A 17,923-nucleotide genomic window follows, 5' to 3' on the forward strand; every position below is an offset into this window, starting at 1 on the left:
TGGAACTGTCTCTCCATAATCAGCAATGACTTCTGTACCCTCAACCTCTTCTCCAAATACTTCTGTCACCTTCTCGCTTTAACAGAAACATGGTTCTCCCCCGAAATCATCAGTGTCCCTGAATTGTCTCCATGTACCTGGAGACCATTCTTCCTAATCACTCCTCTCCTGCTTTTTTTTTTTTTTTTTTTTTTTTTTTTTAAAAAAAACCCGGCCGGGCGCGGTGGCTCAAGCCTGTAATCCCAGCACTTTGGGAGGCCGAGACGGGCGGATCACGAGGTCAGGAGATCGAGACCATCCTGGCTAATATGGTGAAACCCCGTCTCTACTAAAAATACAAAAAACTAGCCGGGCGAGGTGGTGGGCGCCTGTAGTCCCAGCTACTCGGGAGGCTGAGGCAGGAGAATGGCGTAAACCTGGGAGGCGGAGCTTGCAGTGAGCTGAGATCCGGCCACCGCACTCCAGCCTGGGCGACAAAGCGAGACTCCGTCTCAAAAAAAAAAAAAAAAAAAAAATACAAAAAACTAGCCGGGCGAGGTGGCGGACGTCTGTAGTCCCAGCTACTCGGGAGGCTGAGACAGGAGAATGCGTGAACCTGGGAGGCGGAGCTTGCAGTGAGGTGAGATCCGGCCACTGCACTCCAGCCTGGGCGACAGAGCGAGACTCCGTCTCAAAAAAAAAAAAAAAAAAAAAAAAAAAACCAGAACAAAAACAAACAAACAAAAAAAATCCCTGCACATCTGAAACTCATTCAGTCAGGTGCACCTTCCCCACCAACCACCAACCATCATGACTGTTATTTATTACATTCAATGGTTTCCCTCATTTACAAGGACATTGCTACACAACTTTCCTCTGCCTTTCAAGTCCTTCCATTTTCCTGGGACACCATCATGGCCCCTGAGTTCCTAGGTTTCCTCCTATGTAATAACTTTCCCTCTACTCTAGCTTTCATTTTTTGGTCACAGCTGGATCCTAACAAGTTACCCTACTCTCTACAAACTAAAGCAAACATCTCAGTTGCCCCAGTCACGACTCTCTCCAATTTGCTTTGCCAAATATTGACACTAACAGGGTTCTTTAGTTTCACCAAGATCTCCAGTCTGGGGACCCTTTGTCTGTCTTCCAATGTACCCTTTCTTTCCTTTTAATCCAACTTACATTGCACAGTGTATCATTTCAATCGCTCTGTTAGATCTCTTGGTGGCAACCTAAATTTCCTGTACTTGGTCTCTGCCTGCCCTAACCCCACTCTGTGATACGCATTTTATTTATACTTTTCCTCAGGAAACCGCTCCCTGGCTGAAGTCACCTATATACTTTCTCATTGCCCAAACTAGAACTATGGAGAATTTTCTGACTTAGTAAGTAACTAAGTAACTTAACAGGCCCAATTGGTAGCCCTGCAGAGTTAATATTCCCAATCTCAAATGGGCCCCCAGTGCTGCACTGCCACAGTCATCTTTGTCTAGTCATGTCTCTTCCCCTGTTCTCCCCAGCAATTAAGTTAAACTTTCTTCATTCTCTTCAAATACTCCTATGTTCATTAGACTTTGCATTGTAACAGAGAAAATAGATAACTTTCTGCCTGGGTTCTTATCTTTAAGCAACCAAGCATGCAAATCACCTATATCTGCATTAATTTGACCCTCCTTCCCCTCAGTGAGAACAGGAATGTTTTCTGTTATGCTGCCTTCGGGCTATATTTCTATCCATGCTTTGGGTTCCATCCTCTTGCCCTTCTCGGGAATTTTCCTTCACTGATTGTTCCTGCTGTCTTCTATACAGTCAGCATCTCCATCTCATTAAATCATTTGAGTTAGCTTTTCAAAGTATGCAAAACTCTTCCTTTAAAACAAACAAAACACATCTCTCTCAAGTTACTGCTTTATTGCTCCCATCCACATTAACATTGAAATTTTCAATAAGTGAGTTCCATTCACCATCTCCCAGCCACTCTCTCAACCACTTCAAATTGCCTTCGAACCTTTGTACTTTCAATGAAGCAATTTTGCTCAACTGTTGACATCCATGTTGCTCAACTCAAGATATATTTTAGTCCTCTTCAAATTAATACTTTCAGTGCAAGTTCAATATCGTTAAAGATATTCTTTCCTTCTGATTTTTCTCCTCTGCCATACATTTAATCTTGGCATTTTTCAAGGCTTGGTTCTGGACTCACTCTCCATCACACTTTATATACTTTGCCCCTAAGCAAGTTCATTCAAGCCTGTTGTTTCAATTACCACGGAAGGCAGATGACTTAAATTAGTTGTTCAGTTTGGACCTCTCCTCTAAGCTCCAGGGCTACACATCCAACTGCCTTTTGGACATCTTGCTACCCAACTCATGATCTATCATCTCCCTCAAACCAGCCTTTATCTGATATTTTGACATCATTTAATAGCATCACAATCCATTTTGTTGTGCATGCCATAGAGAAAAATTAAATTCTCTCCCATTCTCTCTCTCTCTCTCTCATTCTCTCTCTCCCCTCCCCTCTCTATCTTTCTCAGACTTCTGATTCAATCCATTACCAAGCTTTGAAAGTTTTACCTCCTAAGTAGCTTTCAACTTGGTTCACTTCTGGCCATCTCCATCACCATTCTTTCTTTAAGATCATCATCACTTGCCTGCAGCACTGCTATAGTAACTGCTCTTTCCACATGTATTGTAACCTTCTACTCTAACCCAGTCTGGAGTAGTGGCTCTTCACCAGCAGTGACTTTGCTCCCCACAGGAGATTTTGCAATGTGTGAACCCACTTTTAATAGTTATGACTCCAGAGCTAGGGACAAATGCTCCTGGCATCTAGTGGGTAGAGACCAGGAAGGCTGTCAAACAGCCTACCATGCACAGAATAAGGCCCTAACAACAAAGAATTATCTGGTTCAGATAACAGTGACAAGATTGAGAAATCATGTTCTGGAGTTAGACTGCACTTTTCACATGGCAGATCTAATTATGTCATGCGTGCACATGTATACACACACACACATACACACACACACTTAAAAACATTCAGTAACTTCCCATTGAGCTAAGACCAAAAAAGTAAATACAGTGCTGCAGGCCTTGTGATCTGGCCCCGGCCTGCCTTTGCAGGCCATCCAGCACCATGTGTTTTCTTTCAGCCTCCCTGCTCCCACCTACTCTATGCTCTGTCCTCCCTCCCAGTCCAGGACATTTGCACATATTGTCTTCACCTGGAAAGCTCTTCACGTAGTTAAGCCCCATTCATTCTTCAAATATCAGCTGAAAGTCATTTCCCCAGGAGAGCCCTGTGCGCGGCTCTCTCTTTCTCACTGAGTTAATTCCCCCATTGAGATACTCAGCATTAGAGTTGCATGTTTAATACTGACTCCTGGGCTTCGTTACCATTTACCTCCTTCACTAGACTGGAAGCCACCAAAGGTGAAACATATTTCTTTATTTTATTTTAAACAAAATTATACCACCAGTAGTTGGTTGTTGAACATTAGGCATCCAATAACCAAATCTCTTCCAAGAACATTTGAGAAAACTTAGTCCTAGAAATGGCAAGTGACTTAATCAAGGCCACAAAGCTAATTAGTAGCCAAGGGAGGGCTTGAATCCAACTTTCTCATTGTGAAATGCTGCATTTGTTCCTTCTAAACTGGTGTTTTACACATTTGTTTAAGCCTATAGATTTTTACTCAAAGTAAATCTTTTGTGGAAGCACAGTGTATAAAACAGATTACGAGAGATTAAAGCGGATCACTGCTTTGATTGGAGAGAGCTCAATTCAACCTCATCCAAGAAGCTCTTTTATATCTCTACACAGCTGCCTCCTTACCCCTTGCCAGGCCCTGAAGAACTTGCCTCAGAATGACTTTGATGTGATGACTAGGGCTTGAAAATAGGTCCACCACATGTGGATTGTTCCTTACTGCCTCCATACAAGATGCATTCTTGATACTTGTGAATTCCAGAATGAGAATACCAATATAGTATAAGTTAATGTCATCACCAGCTAAAATTTAATCAAATCACATTTCCATGTAGGTATATGAAACAGAAATTATTCCTTAATATCATCAGTCTCAGTCCATGGACCATGTTCAGTGTTCCACCTTTTACCAAAACATAAATTTTCCTAACAAAAATCACAACTTTGTAGGCATCTGCACCTTCTATTTATCTCATCTTGTTTTGCAATGCTAGCAGTTGGATAAAATTGCTGAAACAAAACAAGCAAACATAATGTGTTCATGTCATAGCAGTCACCTTCCAGGACAGTGGAGAGGACACCAGAATGAACTCAGAGAAGGATGTTATACTCGTGCCACATGTCGTGGCATGACTGACACTGTGTCTCAACAGCATTATACCTCACTACAAATTATGAACATATGGATTTTTTGTAATAGTTGGAAACACATATGTTAAAGGCAATGCCCTGAAAAAAACGACAAGTTCTTTTTCTCTATTTTTCTCCTGCAATTGTTTTTAGTTTCAGTTAAAGTTCACTCTAATGAAGACAGCATACATCAAATATTTTTGGGGAGTATCTAAAGATGATATGATTACCAGTTACCAATATTTCTAGTGATTTTATATGTATGTGTGTATATGTGTATATACAAACATTTGTAATAAATGTATGTACACACATATACATAGTGAATATATTCATACTCATGTATATTCATGTGTATGTGTATATTATATATTTGTGTGAATATATATCTTCATATATACTTGTTATGTACATGTCATATATGTATATATATATTTGCAGGTGTGTATATATTATATATAAATTGAAAAACTTTTCTAACCATAGCAAAGACATAGAAAATGTGTCTACTCTAAGAAATGTTTCAAAGCTTTTAGCTGTCTCTCAAACTTGACTCACTCATGTCTGTGTACTTAAGAGGTAACAAAAGTGAAAAACAATTACTGACATCATCATCTGAATCGCTGTTTAGAAAAATACGGTAGTCTCCCCTTATCCACGGAGGTCATGTTACAAGGCCCCTGGTGGATGCCTAAAACCACAGCTAGTACCGAACCCTGTGTATACTATGTCTTATCCCACACATATATACCTATAATAAAGTTTAACTTTTAAATTTAGCACAGTAAGAGATTCACAACAATCACTAATAATAAAATAGACTAACTAAAACACTATGCTGTAATAAAGGTTAAATAAGAGTGATTTGACCACAAGCACTGCAATACTATGATAGTCCATCTGATAACCAAGACGGCTTCTAAGTGAATCATGGTTGGTAGTATGGACAAACAAACTGATGATTCATGTCCTGGGCAGATGGAGTGATCCTCAGAGAGCATGCAATTTAAAATTTATAAATGGTTTATTTCTGGAATTTTTCATTTCATATTGTGGACCGCAGATAAATGAAACTGCAGAAACCAAAACTGCAGTTACAGGGAGACTACTGTGTGACCTCCTGTATGAAAATCTTTAACTTAGGTGTAGCTGTTGAAAACATTTTCAACATATTACTTGACATAGTAAAAATTAGACTTTTGCTTCTTGAACTGTCTTGGGTCATTTACTTTTTGCAACTTTTTATTCAAAATATTTAGTCTACTTGGCTTGGTTTGTTTTATTTGATTACATTACTTGGCCTATACAATAAGGAATGCTAGACTTTCTATGTTGGAAATATCCTTTATACTTCCTTTCTTTGGGAATCTTTTATCTCTTCACCTTTAAATTACTATCTCAAGAAGTAATTTCATAATCTTTATGAATTGAAAAACTGTACTCACTGTATGCTGGCTGAATGGATTTGTAATTGGGGAACTCTATAATTGCTCAGGTTATTATTATAGGGTGAGCATGACATTAAAAAAACTCATTTCCTTCTGTCTTCAGCATATAATGTTGATACATTGCTATTTTTTGAAATTCCCTCATCAACATTTCTCAGGCCTAGAAAGTTGCATCCATTAACATATATTATGTTGTATTGTGACCCTTATTTCCACTCTTTCTCTTTTATGAGAGTAAAAAACACACACACATGAAAGGAAGGCTAATTCAGAAAAGTGGCAGAAAAGTAAACTAAGCGTTCAGATATATGTTTGCATTTCTTGGCGAAGTTATCAAAATTTTACCCGAAGCATATTGGAAAACATCACTCACGATAGAAACTCCCTCCCTCTCTCACTCCTGCCTTCTATCCCCCCTAAAAAACACATCTGTTTCCTACTGATAGCTTTTAACATACAACCCTTTAATGTCTTCTAACAGGAAGTGGAAATTGAGCGAAGTTTGTGCTCGCCAGCTTTTAAGAGTCACCCTGGGAGCCAGCTGGAGGATTCTGAGAAAGGCGAGGAAACATCTTGTGACAAGATGTCACCTGAAAGTGGTCGCAGCCACATCTTTGAAGGTTAGCATAGCATTTTGATACACTTTCTTGAGATCATACCTCGTACAACATGAGTGGTTAATAAATAAAATATATGAGGGGTTTGTTTAAAAATTAGTAAGGAAAATAATGACTGCATATAGTTTAGGAAATATAATTTAGGAAAAATAGAGGTATTTATAAATACTTCTATCTTTATTATATTTTAATTAGTTTTTTATAACTAAATAGAATATATTTTAATTGACTATAAACCAGTACAACAAGCATTTTCAGTATTAGAAGTTTGAAACAATGTACCTGACCATAATCTTACTTTTCCTTTTGTGAAAATAAAAGAAAAACATACTTGTCTTTCTGTCTGTGGGTACCAAAAGAATGAGCTAGGAGTAACTATCAGTAGCAAAATAAAAAAAAATAATAAGATGCCTTAAGCATCTCCTTTTCAGACAATTAAACTAAACTTGCATAATGAATTTGGAATACAAAGTGACATAAGAGTGTTACATTTTAGACAGAACCTTATAAATTTGATTAATGCTTTACAAATATCATTAAATGTACCCTACAACTTAAAGTATAATAATAATAAATAAATTTAAAAAAAAACAAAAAAACAAATATCATTAAAAAGTTAATAGCTCATATGTTAGAAATCACACTAGTAATATCATTTTCAACAATGACAGACATGAAAAATATAAATAATTTATTGGAAAATACAGATCTTATTTATCATTTCTGATTAGACACATTCTGGATTTTTCCTCTTTAACCAACTAATGTCTATTGTAGTATTTGTGGTGTTTGTTAGAGATCATAATTAGTACAAATTTTAAGATATCATTTGGAATATTTGTAGCAAACTGTTAAGTCACCAGTCCACGTGAGCAATGTGGAAAGTCTTTGGAATATTACAGTTCACAATGTGGAAAAGCAAATAGTACTCTGCTTTAAAACTTTAAAAAAGCTGTTTGCGAATCAGCACATCAGCATCACCTGGAGGCTTATTAGAAATGCAGACCCTTCAGCCTCACATCAGTTCTACTAAATCAAAATCTGCTTGTAACAGGATCCTCAAATGATTCATGTGCACATTAAAGTTTGAGAAGCTGTACACTGTGACAGAACAGACTGATTTTCAGGGGAATTTACATGTGGTTCAGCCCATTCCGATTCCGTTTGGTATAAGGATGTAATTTGGAGTGGGAGGCAGGTGTAGAAACAGTGAAGGGGAGTTTGCTAATGATGGCCTGGGCATGGATTTCTAAATACATGTAAATTGAGATTTCAATCTCTTTTTCACTTTCAATTCATTTTGGTATGCCCAATTAATATCCTAATATGATTAGTATCAGTCTTGAGGAATTTACTCCACATATTTCTGGCCTGTGATTAAACTTTATGGGCACTTGGCTGAATGCAAAAGAATTAGATTAGCAGAGGCCAAGAAAAGAGAAGCTTCAAGGAATGATTTATATTCTGATGATTCTTTCCTGTGGAGAGCTTAGCATAGGGAGGCAAAAATGAGTTTGGCAAACTGATCGAACTTACACGAGATAATTAACTCCACTCATCACATCTTACTTCTCCTCGTCTGTGTTTTCTTTGATTTCCATGCAAAGGTTTTCAAAGGCCTCTTTATTTTAAAAGCTTAGAAAAAGTATTCTGGAGTGTAACCACTATTTACTGTCAAGATATGACTTAAATTTAAAAGTAACCTCAAATACACATTTCCAGTTACACTGACAATAACAAGAAGTAAACTTGCAAACACAAGGTGGGAAAATTGCATCTGCAAGATGGATGAACATAGCAGCAATTTTAATTTCATTTTATCTGTATATTGCACAATAACTCTAATTCCTATGTATCAATACATTTAAAAGAAACAAAATTATTTCATTATGGGATCCTTTTCATTCTTTCACAGGTCCCCAAATTTCTATCTCTGTTGGAACAATAATAAACTATTTTAATACTTAATTTAGTTAACTTGGACAGCATGCAAATTAAACTGGACGAAACCTACAAAACAAGAGCATTTTGATATTGCTGTTTTGCTATAAAGATTTATTTTATTCCAAAAAGATAAACACTTGTTTCTAAATAAAGTGTGATAACTGAAAGATTTCAGAGTTTATACAATTATATGAGTGACTGCGACAGCCTTATATATTAGTTAAACATCTTAACTAGCCGTAAGAGTTTCATATTGAGGCAGTATTTATTTGTAGTAATATGAAAAACAGTAGATTTTTAAAATTACACTTGTAATAGATAATTTAAGTGCAACTACCTAATATCCTGCATATTTAAAATTTAGTAAACAGTGTGAATTGATAACTCCATTCCAGGACAGAACTAGCAATGCCTGTCAGATTATTTCCACTCCAATATCTTCAGCTGCAGGACCAGAACAGCACAGAAAGGTGCTATGATTTTCCCCAGCCTTTCTTTTTATGCCCGATGAGCCACTCCCAGGTTCCCAGTTTGTGGACAATTACTCTCACCACTTCTGTTTCATTTACTCCATTTCCTCACTTATGTATTGGTGTCAAGTAAACCATAGTGCTCCCGTGTGCATGTTGGTGCATTCCATTCACATTTTCTTGGAAATATACTCTAACATTTGTTAAAATGATTCTAGGAAGACTTAGATCGTATGACATTAAATGTCGAGCATAGTAAATCCATAATTTGACAAATGTGGGTAATTTGATAATGATGGGATATGAAAGAAATCAATCAGTGTAAATGATTTGATTAATTGTATTATACTAATATAAAAATCTGATTTGTTGGGTCGGGCGTAGTCACTCACGCCTGTAATCCCAGCGTTTTGGGAGGCCAAGGTGGGTAAATCACCTAGGGTCAGGAGTTTGAGACCAGCCCTGACCAACATGGTGACACCCCATCTCTACTAAAATTACAAAAATTAGCTGAGCATGATAGTGAATGCCTGTAATCCCAGCTACTCGGGAGACTGAGGCAGGAGAATTGCTTGAACCTGGCAGGTGGAGGCTGCAGTGAGCCGAGATGGCACCACTGCACTCCAGCCTGGGCAACAGAGCGAGACTCCATCTCAAAAAAAAAAAAAATATATATATATATATATATGATTTGTTGAATTTCTTTTAGATATTTTAAGACCAGTAAGTTGGAAAGTGAATACTGGAAGTCTTAGGTACTGGCGTTTGACGTACATGTATGTAGAATTGAAAAATCTACTCTTTCTGCTGAAAAACTCTGGATCAAGGAATACTTCAAATAGTATAGAATTGAATGGGTCATGTGCATCAAATTTATATGACTTGGGATTTTTTAATATGACAATTGTCTGCTCTTCACTTTTATTCTCTAACTCATAATTTTAATTTTAATCTTCTAAGTCATCAACATGTAAAATGCCAAAAGATAAAATATATATTCAAAGTCGCTTTTCCAAGGCTTTTGCAATAAACCTTGGAAATTACCTACTGTCTTTCTCTTTTTATTCTGCTCGATTAAAACTAAATTCATTCTTTATTCTTATAATGGCCATTCATCTCCTCTGGCAGGTTTCACAAAACAAACTGAACATCTGTTCTTTCAGTTTTCTACTGCTCTTTACATGAGGGGATCCTTCCAGTCATTAATGTTTCTAAAATACTGAAGTATGTATAATATATGTATTTGTGTGACTGACATTTACATATCTTATTTTTTTGTTTAAAATCAGACATTTTAGAGTAATGATGTCCAAAAGAAACTTCTGTGATAATGATAATAGAAGTGTCCTATATCTGTGCGATCCAACATGGTAACGACTAGCCACGTGTGGCTATTACGCAATTAAAAAGTAGCTAGTGCAGCTGACCAACATAATTGCTAATTTCATTGAATTTTAAGTAATGTACATGTAAATTGTCATGATATTGGAAGCTGACATTCGTCCCATGAGCTAACTGTCCAACCTTTCATGAGAGTTGATCCAGATGTTAACTATTCATTTTAAGTGATCCTCTACCTGCTAATTTACCTTTATTGAAATGTATGTGTATAAGCAGAAAGAGAATTCATGTTGGCAAAACAGATAAAAGGTAAATAGCAATAATTCACATATTAAAAAGTTGCCTTCGAGAGCTGGGGATGATCTCCTCTCTTTAGTATTTTCTAGTGATAAAATTAAGAAAAATATAATTTCAACTGTGTTCCCTTTTCAATGTGCTGATAAAGCAATAGTTTTATCATAGAAACAGAAATACTACAGTGAGGCTTTACTTTTTTTTTTTTTTCCCCCATAACATCTTTTCTAGGGCTTCATTGTCTTGGAAATATGAATCCCCTCAGGTCAGAAGCAAACCTTTTTCTGAATACCTAAGATTAACAAAGTTAAATGAAATGGAGCAACAGGCGACTTTAAAATTAACAGCACCATTTCTTTAATGAAACAGGGAGGGCTTCTTTGGAAACTTATAAGTAAATCAGATATTTAATCACAGAGTAGTTCCAGCTAACACCATCGACACCTGGTCTCCGGACACACGATGGTGGACCCAGGATTACCAGCACTCGCTTCTGCTTGCAGACTTGCTTCCCTACCTACTCTACCTTATTTCATGCCCCAAATAATGTTATTTTAGTTCATATAGGAGACATTTCATTAGGAAAAATATCGTCAGTGGATCACCATCTAAAACAATTCTGTGGTGATGGCCTTTGTAAAATAATCTAATTTTTATATCAGTAATCATCTCTAATTAATCTGCTTACCCAATTAAGTGTTTCTTTTTCTTAAAGTCGGGTCCACCTGCAGATTTTTGATGACTCCCACATGTTCCTTTTAGTCACTATTATAGTCAGTGAGTCAAAACACATTCCAGAGTTAAGTCATGGCCCAGTAGGAAGGGGCAGCTGGGAGTTTGCTATTCTGAGGAATATGTAATGAAAGGTCTATTCATGAGGTCGTTCACGTGGTAACTATAAATCAGCACCTTGGAATGCTGGAAAATTTCCAAAATCCCAGGAACTCATTTTGAGCTTGCACTTGGTCATATTTAATTTTAAAACATGAGGCCATCAAAGAAAGATAGCAAGAAATTTAAGTATACCTTTAAAAAATCATTCATTCACCCTGAAATTGGAAAAAACTAAATATATTATTTTTAATATTCTGATTGTAGAATGTCAGAAATGTGTACGTATTTCTACCAAATATTTTTGATGTGCTGTTTTCATTTGCCCATTCATCTGTTCATTCATCAAGCAAATATGTATTGAGTGCCTATTTGTGCCAGGTACTATTCTAAGTGCTTGGAGACATCAATGAATAAAAGACAAAAAGAAAAAGAAAAAATTCTGCCCATGGAGCATATTTTGTAACAGGAGATACATACATTGGATGATAAAATAATGAAGAAGTAAATGATATATCAGAAGACAGCAAGTGCTATAGAAAACATAGGCCAGGATAGAGGGAATGGTGCGTGATGGAAATTTGTAATTTTAATTAGGATGGTGAGAATCAACCACATGGGAAGGTGACATTTAAACAAAGACTTAAATAAGTAAATATTCTCAGTGCTTTGGGAGGCCGAGGAAGGAGGAGTGTTTGAGGTCAAGTGTTCAAGACCAGCTTGGGCAACATAGCAACTCTCCCATCTCTACAAAAAAATAAAAAATTAGCTGGGCTTGTGGCACACATCTGTAGACCCAGCTACCAGGGAGGCTAAGGCAGGAGGATCCTTGGAGCCCTGGAGTTCAAGGTTACAGTTAGCTAAGATCATGCCACTGCACTCCAGCCTAAGTGACAGAGTGAGACCCTGTCTCAAAAATAAAATATAAAAAAGAAAATATACATAGTTATACTTTGTTAAAGGCAAATGTATCGCCTAAGATTTGAGGCAGAATGTTCTCTGATCCCAGGCCCTCTAATTGGAGCAACTATACTGCTGGGTTTTTGCAGTCACTTGAAGATAGAGGAAACATATAGCAGTAAAATCCTCATATCTTGCCACTCTCACCAATGGGAAGTGTGTGGAACCACTGCTACCCTGGTTTATCAGTCTGCACCTTGTGGATTTCTGGTACTGTTCTATTCTGTTCTACAGGGAATAGGCCAAGAAAGAAGAGCAGAGGGCAAAAAGTTCAGGTAGAACCACAGGGCTGACTGACGGATTGGAACCCACACATGAGAGCCAAACCAGGAATTTGTTATTCTAAGAAAGGTACAGGGCGGGCGTGATGGCTCACGCCTGTAATCCCAAAACTTTGGGAGGCTGAGGTAGGCGGATCATGAGGTCAGGAGTTTGAGACCAGCCTGGCCAACATGGTGAAACCGCGTCTCTACTAAAACTACAAAAATTAGCTGGGCATGCACCTCTTGTCCCAGCTACTCAGGAGGCTGAGGCAGGAGAATGGTTTGAACCCGGGAGGTGGAGGTTGCAGTGAGCCGAGATTGTGCCACTGCACTCCAGCCTGGCGACAGAGCAAGGCTCCGTCACACACAAAAAAAAAAAGGAAGAAAGAAAGGTACATGGAACTTGTGTTACCTAATGGGTTTGAAATTAGAATGTCAGTACAAACGTGAAATACAAGAATCCCACTTCTTAAACTGAGTTCATGACTCCATGCATCTATTCAGGTTGGCATAGCTCATGTGACTGTCAGTGTTCCAAAATAAAGACGTTAGAAGTTCACAAGTGCAGAAGGTGCTATGCCAGAGAAGTTTGATGACAGGTATTGGTGATACAATCCTAGCAAGACTGAGTTTAAGAATAAAAAGCCCAGTCACTAAGGATGAGGGCATGGCTAAAAAAACTCAGTGTTCTGGGGCAGTGGTTTTGAAAAAATGGAAAGAAGGAAAGGAGAGAGGAAGGGAGGGAGGGAAGGATGAAGGGAGAGAGAAAAAGATGGAGAGGAGGAATGGAGAAACAAAGGCAGGAAGAGAAGTGGGAAAAATAAAGCAGTTTTATGAAGCTTTTGATAAGTAGCTAGAATTCAGTTACTAATGAATTCTTTTTGGTACCAGAGGCAAACACAGAATGGGAGCAGTAGTAAAATCTATAAATTCAGCAAATATTTACTGAACAGGAACTATGGACCTGGCCCTGTGCTTGGCACTGGGGATATAGGTATGTGAAGACACAGACCCTGACCCTGAGTGGCTTATAGTTTAAGAAAGGTGGCAGGTTCATAAACAAATGTCAACACTAAGAGATGAACAGTGCTACAGTAAAAGATACAGGAAGCAACTACATATGTCCGTGGGCCCACAGATGCTTCATAGAAATGCTGAGTTTTTAAAGTGTTTGTGAAGCATGACTGGGAGTTGACCAAGAAGAGAAAGAAGGCATGTGTGAGAAGGAGGGATAGGAGAAAGGGTGGAAATTCCAAGTAGATCCAGCAAAACCATGAAGGGATATGGAAAGTAAGCAATTTGGAAGAAAATAGGGGCACTTCCATATGTTTGGTGCTTAACAGCTCATTTCAATTAATGTCTTCATAGCCCCTTGAGCTGGGGCCAGAATTGGTGCTAGATTCTAAGCTATGAGTGAAATAATTCCAGCTGAGGTTAATTAGACTCAGCTGCCAGGTTAGGAAGACAGGTTTGCATGAAAAGGAAAACTTGTTCCTTCTGAAAAATATGCTCGTTGACATATTTTAACAATTTTTGCCAATTAAAGGAGTGAAATATTTGGTGATTTTTCACCATGGTAAAAAAAAAAAAAAAAAAAAAAAAAAGCACACAATATTCTAGAGAAACCCTATATGTTTCCAGATATTTCAGACATGGGGAATAGAAAAAAAAAAGACACTACATAAATTAGCTAATTAACAATGTTAGTTTATAAAATTCAATTTTCAAAATATTTAAAGTTTTTAATGTATTTTTATTTTCAAGAGTTAAGCCAAATACTTTTATTTAAAATGTCTGTTTTCTCTACATTATTCATTATAGACATTTAATATTAGAAATACTTCATTATATGAAATAAAATTTAACTATAAATTTTTAACTTTTAAACATAACATTTCTTTTTAATGTAGTTTCACATGCCCTTTAAAGTACATAATATCCATAAAGCAATATAAGAATAACTTATTACTAATAAATGTGAAAACACAAATAATAATAACACATAAACTTTTGTCTTTGAGAAGTTACATTTACAAAGAGCCATGTGTTTCTATTTTTGGCTCTTTTTCTACAGCCATAAATATGGAGATAGGGCTAAAATAATGTTCTATGAATAAATTCTGCATGTCACTGTTATGATTCTTTATTTACAACTTCCTAACTGATGAAATAGTATATGAGGACTCATGAGAGTACACATAGTCCTAGCCAGAGGGTCTCAGGAATTCTTGAAGAATACCACATAACTTTGTATTGGCTAAAACAAACAGCCAGTTGTTCTATTTTTTGAAGATCATCTTTTAAAAAAAATCAGATTTTGCCAAACGCAATAGGAAACTCACTCTGTTAATAGTTTGTTTTGTTTAATATTTCAGCACTTAACATTCTAGATAGTTTCTGATTTATTATGAGATATGTAATCATTCTCTAGTGACGTGGTAAGACCATTGCTTTCCATACACATCAGGGAAGAACTTGATATATCACCTCCAAATCTTTTTTAGGTCATCACTTCACAATACTTCTGACTCATTGCTTAAATATCTTCACTCTTCATCCCTAATAATGACATATTGCCTTTTGGGATATGGCATCAGAATATGAAGCCTATTGCTTCATAGTTACATTGTATGTGGGAAACTATTAAGAAATTTTAATGTCCCTAGATTTTGCATAGAATAATTCAGATTAAAACTTAGACAATGAGTGGAAGTTCAGATGACCATACTTTTTAATGAATTAAGAATTCTGGTGAGTTTAAATAACTGCTGCATTGGAAATTGGAAACTGTTTTTCTTGACAGTTTGCTGTGGATATTTGAATTGCTATCCTTGTACTGCATCAAAAGACAACCTTATCTTTGCTCATTCCTGGTGTTTTTTGCTTATGCCATGCCAAAGAATAATTTATTCTATCTATAGTTTTTAAAACAATTAGAATTCCTAATGGAAAATAATGAATAACACTATATGCAATAATATTCTATATACGTGTATTAAACATTAAATCCACTATAGCCCTTCATTTCCATACTCTTGTTATCTACAATTCCCACTCCTACTGTAAATTCTCATCTTTTTTAAGCTAATTAAAGACAGCACTAATTAAAATGGAAGTTCAAAAATGTTCCCCACCAAATGGAAGGGGAAATAATTGTTGATTTCACGAAAGAGTGCAATTAGCAGAATTGAAAGAAAAGAGGAAGGGGAATTATTAAAGAAGTCATTGGGAAAAATTTTACTTTTCAGAGCTGAAAAAATATATAGTAGGAGCCATCAAATAAAATGGACCAGAGTGTTCCAATGAATTAAGTAGCAACATACGCAGTGAAATTATAGAATAAAATTTTTCATTGATCCTTTATTAATATGAAATCCCAGAAATGTCCAGATATGGGAAAAGGGCATCTTTCCAAAAAAAGAAATGAATGTCAAATGTCAAATTGGAGTCAACCTTTTTACTGGCAACTCAGGATGTTAGAAGGAAGCAGAGCAAAAAGTCTTCTATAAGGCTGCATGCATGCAGAATTACACACAAAATGTACTGCCGGAAATATTCAGGGAGCCCCAAACTGAGAAATTAACTTAAGGTTGTTGTAGATTCTTTATGCTGCAGAGTATATGACAGGAATAAAGTGGAATCACCTTCACACCTCTCAGATTGCCACTGTGAAGGACCACAATCTGTAATGGTGGACCATTAACACAAATTCCAAAATTTACAAACACACAGGAAAATAATTCACCATGAACAAGAGTCAATAGAAAATGCGAACACAGAATTAAACTGTAAATGAATTCAAAAGATATTGAGTTGGATTAAAATATTTTTTAAAAGTATATCATGAAAAAGAAAAGATTGAAACAACATATTATAGAAACCAAGAGCCAGTCAGATTTGAGAAAGAAACGAAGACAATTTAAAAAATATTAAGTTTTTTTTAACACAGCAGATGTGTTATATAACTAATTGTATATTGCTGAAGAGAGAATTAATGACCTAGAAGATAAATTCAAAGAAATTAATTATAGAGAACCAGGCACAGTGGCTCACGCCTGTAATCCCAGCACTTTGGGAGGCCGAGGCAGGTGGATCACTTGAGGTCAGGAGTTCAACACCAGCCTGGCCAACATGGTGAAACCCCGTCTCTACTAAAAAATACAAAAATTAGCTGGGCATGGTGGCGCATGCCTGTAGTCCCAGCTACTTGGGATGCTGAGGCAGGAGAATTGCTTGAATCCAGGAGGTTGCAGTGAGCTGAGATTGTGCCACTGTACTCTAGCCTCGGTAACAAAGGAAGACTCTGTCTCAAAAAAAAAAAAAAGAAAGAAAGAAAGAAAAAGAAATTAATTATAGAGAATATAAAGCAGAGTAATAAATTTATGCAAATATGAAAGCAAGATTAAAAGGCAGGAAGGACACAATAAAGATTCTAATGTATATTTACTTGAAAACCCAAAGTTAAAGAATGGAAGAAAGGAAATATTCAAAGAGACATGACTAAACAGTTTATAGAATTGAATTTTAAAGGACCTAACTCTCAGATGCAGGATGCATAATGAAGACCTGTCATGGTAAATGAAGAGTCTATACCTCTAAACAAAAGAGAGTGAAAGAACACAGTACGACAGAATTATAGGAAAAGAGAAACAGAATTAAAAGAGAGAAAAGAATTTAAGTTTGAAAATTGACAAACTGGTAACTAACTGCTCAATAGTAAAAATCGAATCTGAAAGGGTATGAAGCTATATTTTTAATATAGTGAGATAAATAATTTTTGACTTCCAATTTTATATCCAAATAAATTTTAATTTAAGAATGAGGACAAAATACACACATGTTAAAACAAACCAGGCCGGGCGCGGTGGCTCACGCCTGTAATCCCAGCACTTTGAGAGGCCGAGGCGGGCGGATCACGAGGGCAGGAGATCGAGACCATCCTGGCTAACACGGTGAAACCCCGTCTCTACTAAACATACAAAAAATTAGCCGGGCGTGGTGGCGGGCGCCTGTAGTCCCAGCTACTGGGAGGCTGAGGCAGGAGAATGGCGTGAACCCGGGAGGCGGAGCTTGCAGGGAGCCGAGATCGCGCCACTGCACTCCAGCCTGGGGGACAAAGTGAGACTCCATCTCAAAAAAAAAAAAAAAAAACAGAGGTTTTTATCAATAAACCCTCATTAAAGGAAATCGTTAGAAATATGCTTAAGCAGAAACAAACAATATCACAGGAAAAGTAGTTTGAGATAGAAGAAAATATATTGGCCAGTGAAATTGCTGAATATATGGGTAAATCTGAACAAACCAACTGCCTATATAAAATAGTAATAATGTAGGCAGCGTGGAGGAAAGGGTTAACTTAGCAGGCTTGGGATGTGCAAACCCTGTATCTCCAAAGAAAAGACTGGTCTCTGAACCAGCTCCTGGGAAACAACCT

General features: G+C 36.8%; 1 protein-coding gene across 2 annotated transcripts in view; it reads left to right on the forward strand.

Moving 5' to 3' along the window:
• The window catches only part of XIRP2 (xin actin binding repeat containing 2), a 342,362-nt gene that overhangs the window by 210,226 nt on the left and 114,213 nt on the right, over positions 1-17,923 (forward strand). For both annotated transcript variants that reach the window (XM_015110283.3, XM_028830809.2), the window contains exon 2: positions 6,251-6,389. In XM_015110283.3, the coding sequence (XP_014965769.3) occupies positions 6,251-6,389 (139 nt within the window). The remainder of the gene's footprint in view (positions 1-6,250; positions 6,390-17,923) is intronic.

The sequence above is a fragment of the Macaca mulatta genome, chromosome 12 (assembly GCF_049350105.2).
Source record: "Macaca mulatta isolate MMU2019108-1 chromosome 12, T2T-MMU8v2.0, whole genome shotgun sequence".
NCBI classification, from domain to species: Eukaryota; Metazoa; Chordata; class Mammalia; order Primates; family Cercopithecidae; genus Macaca; species Macaca mulatta.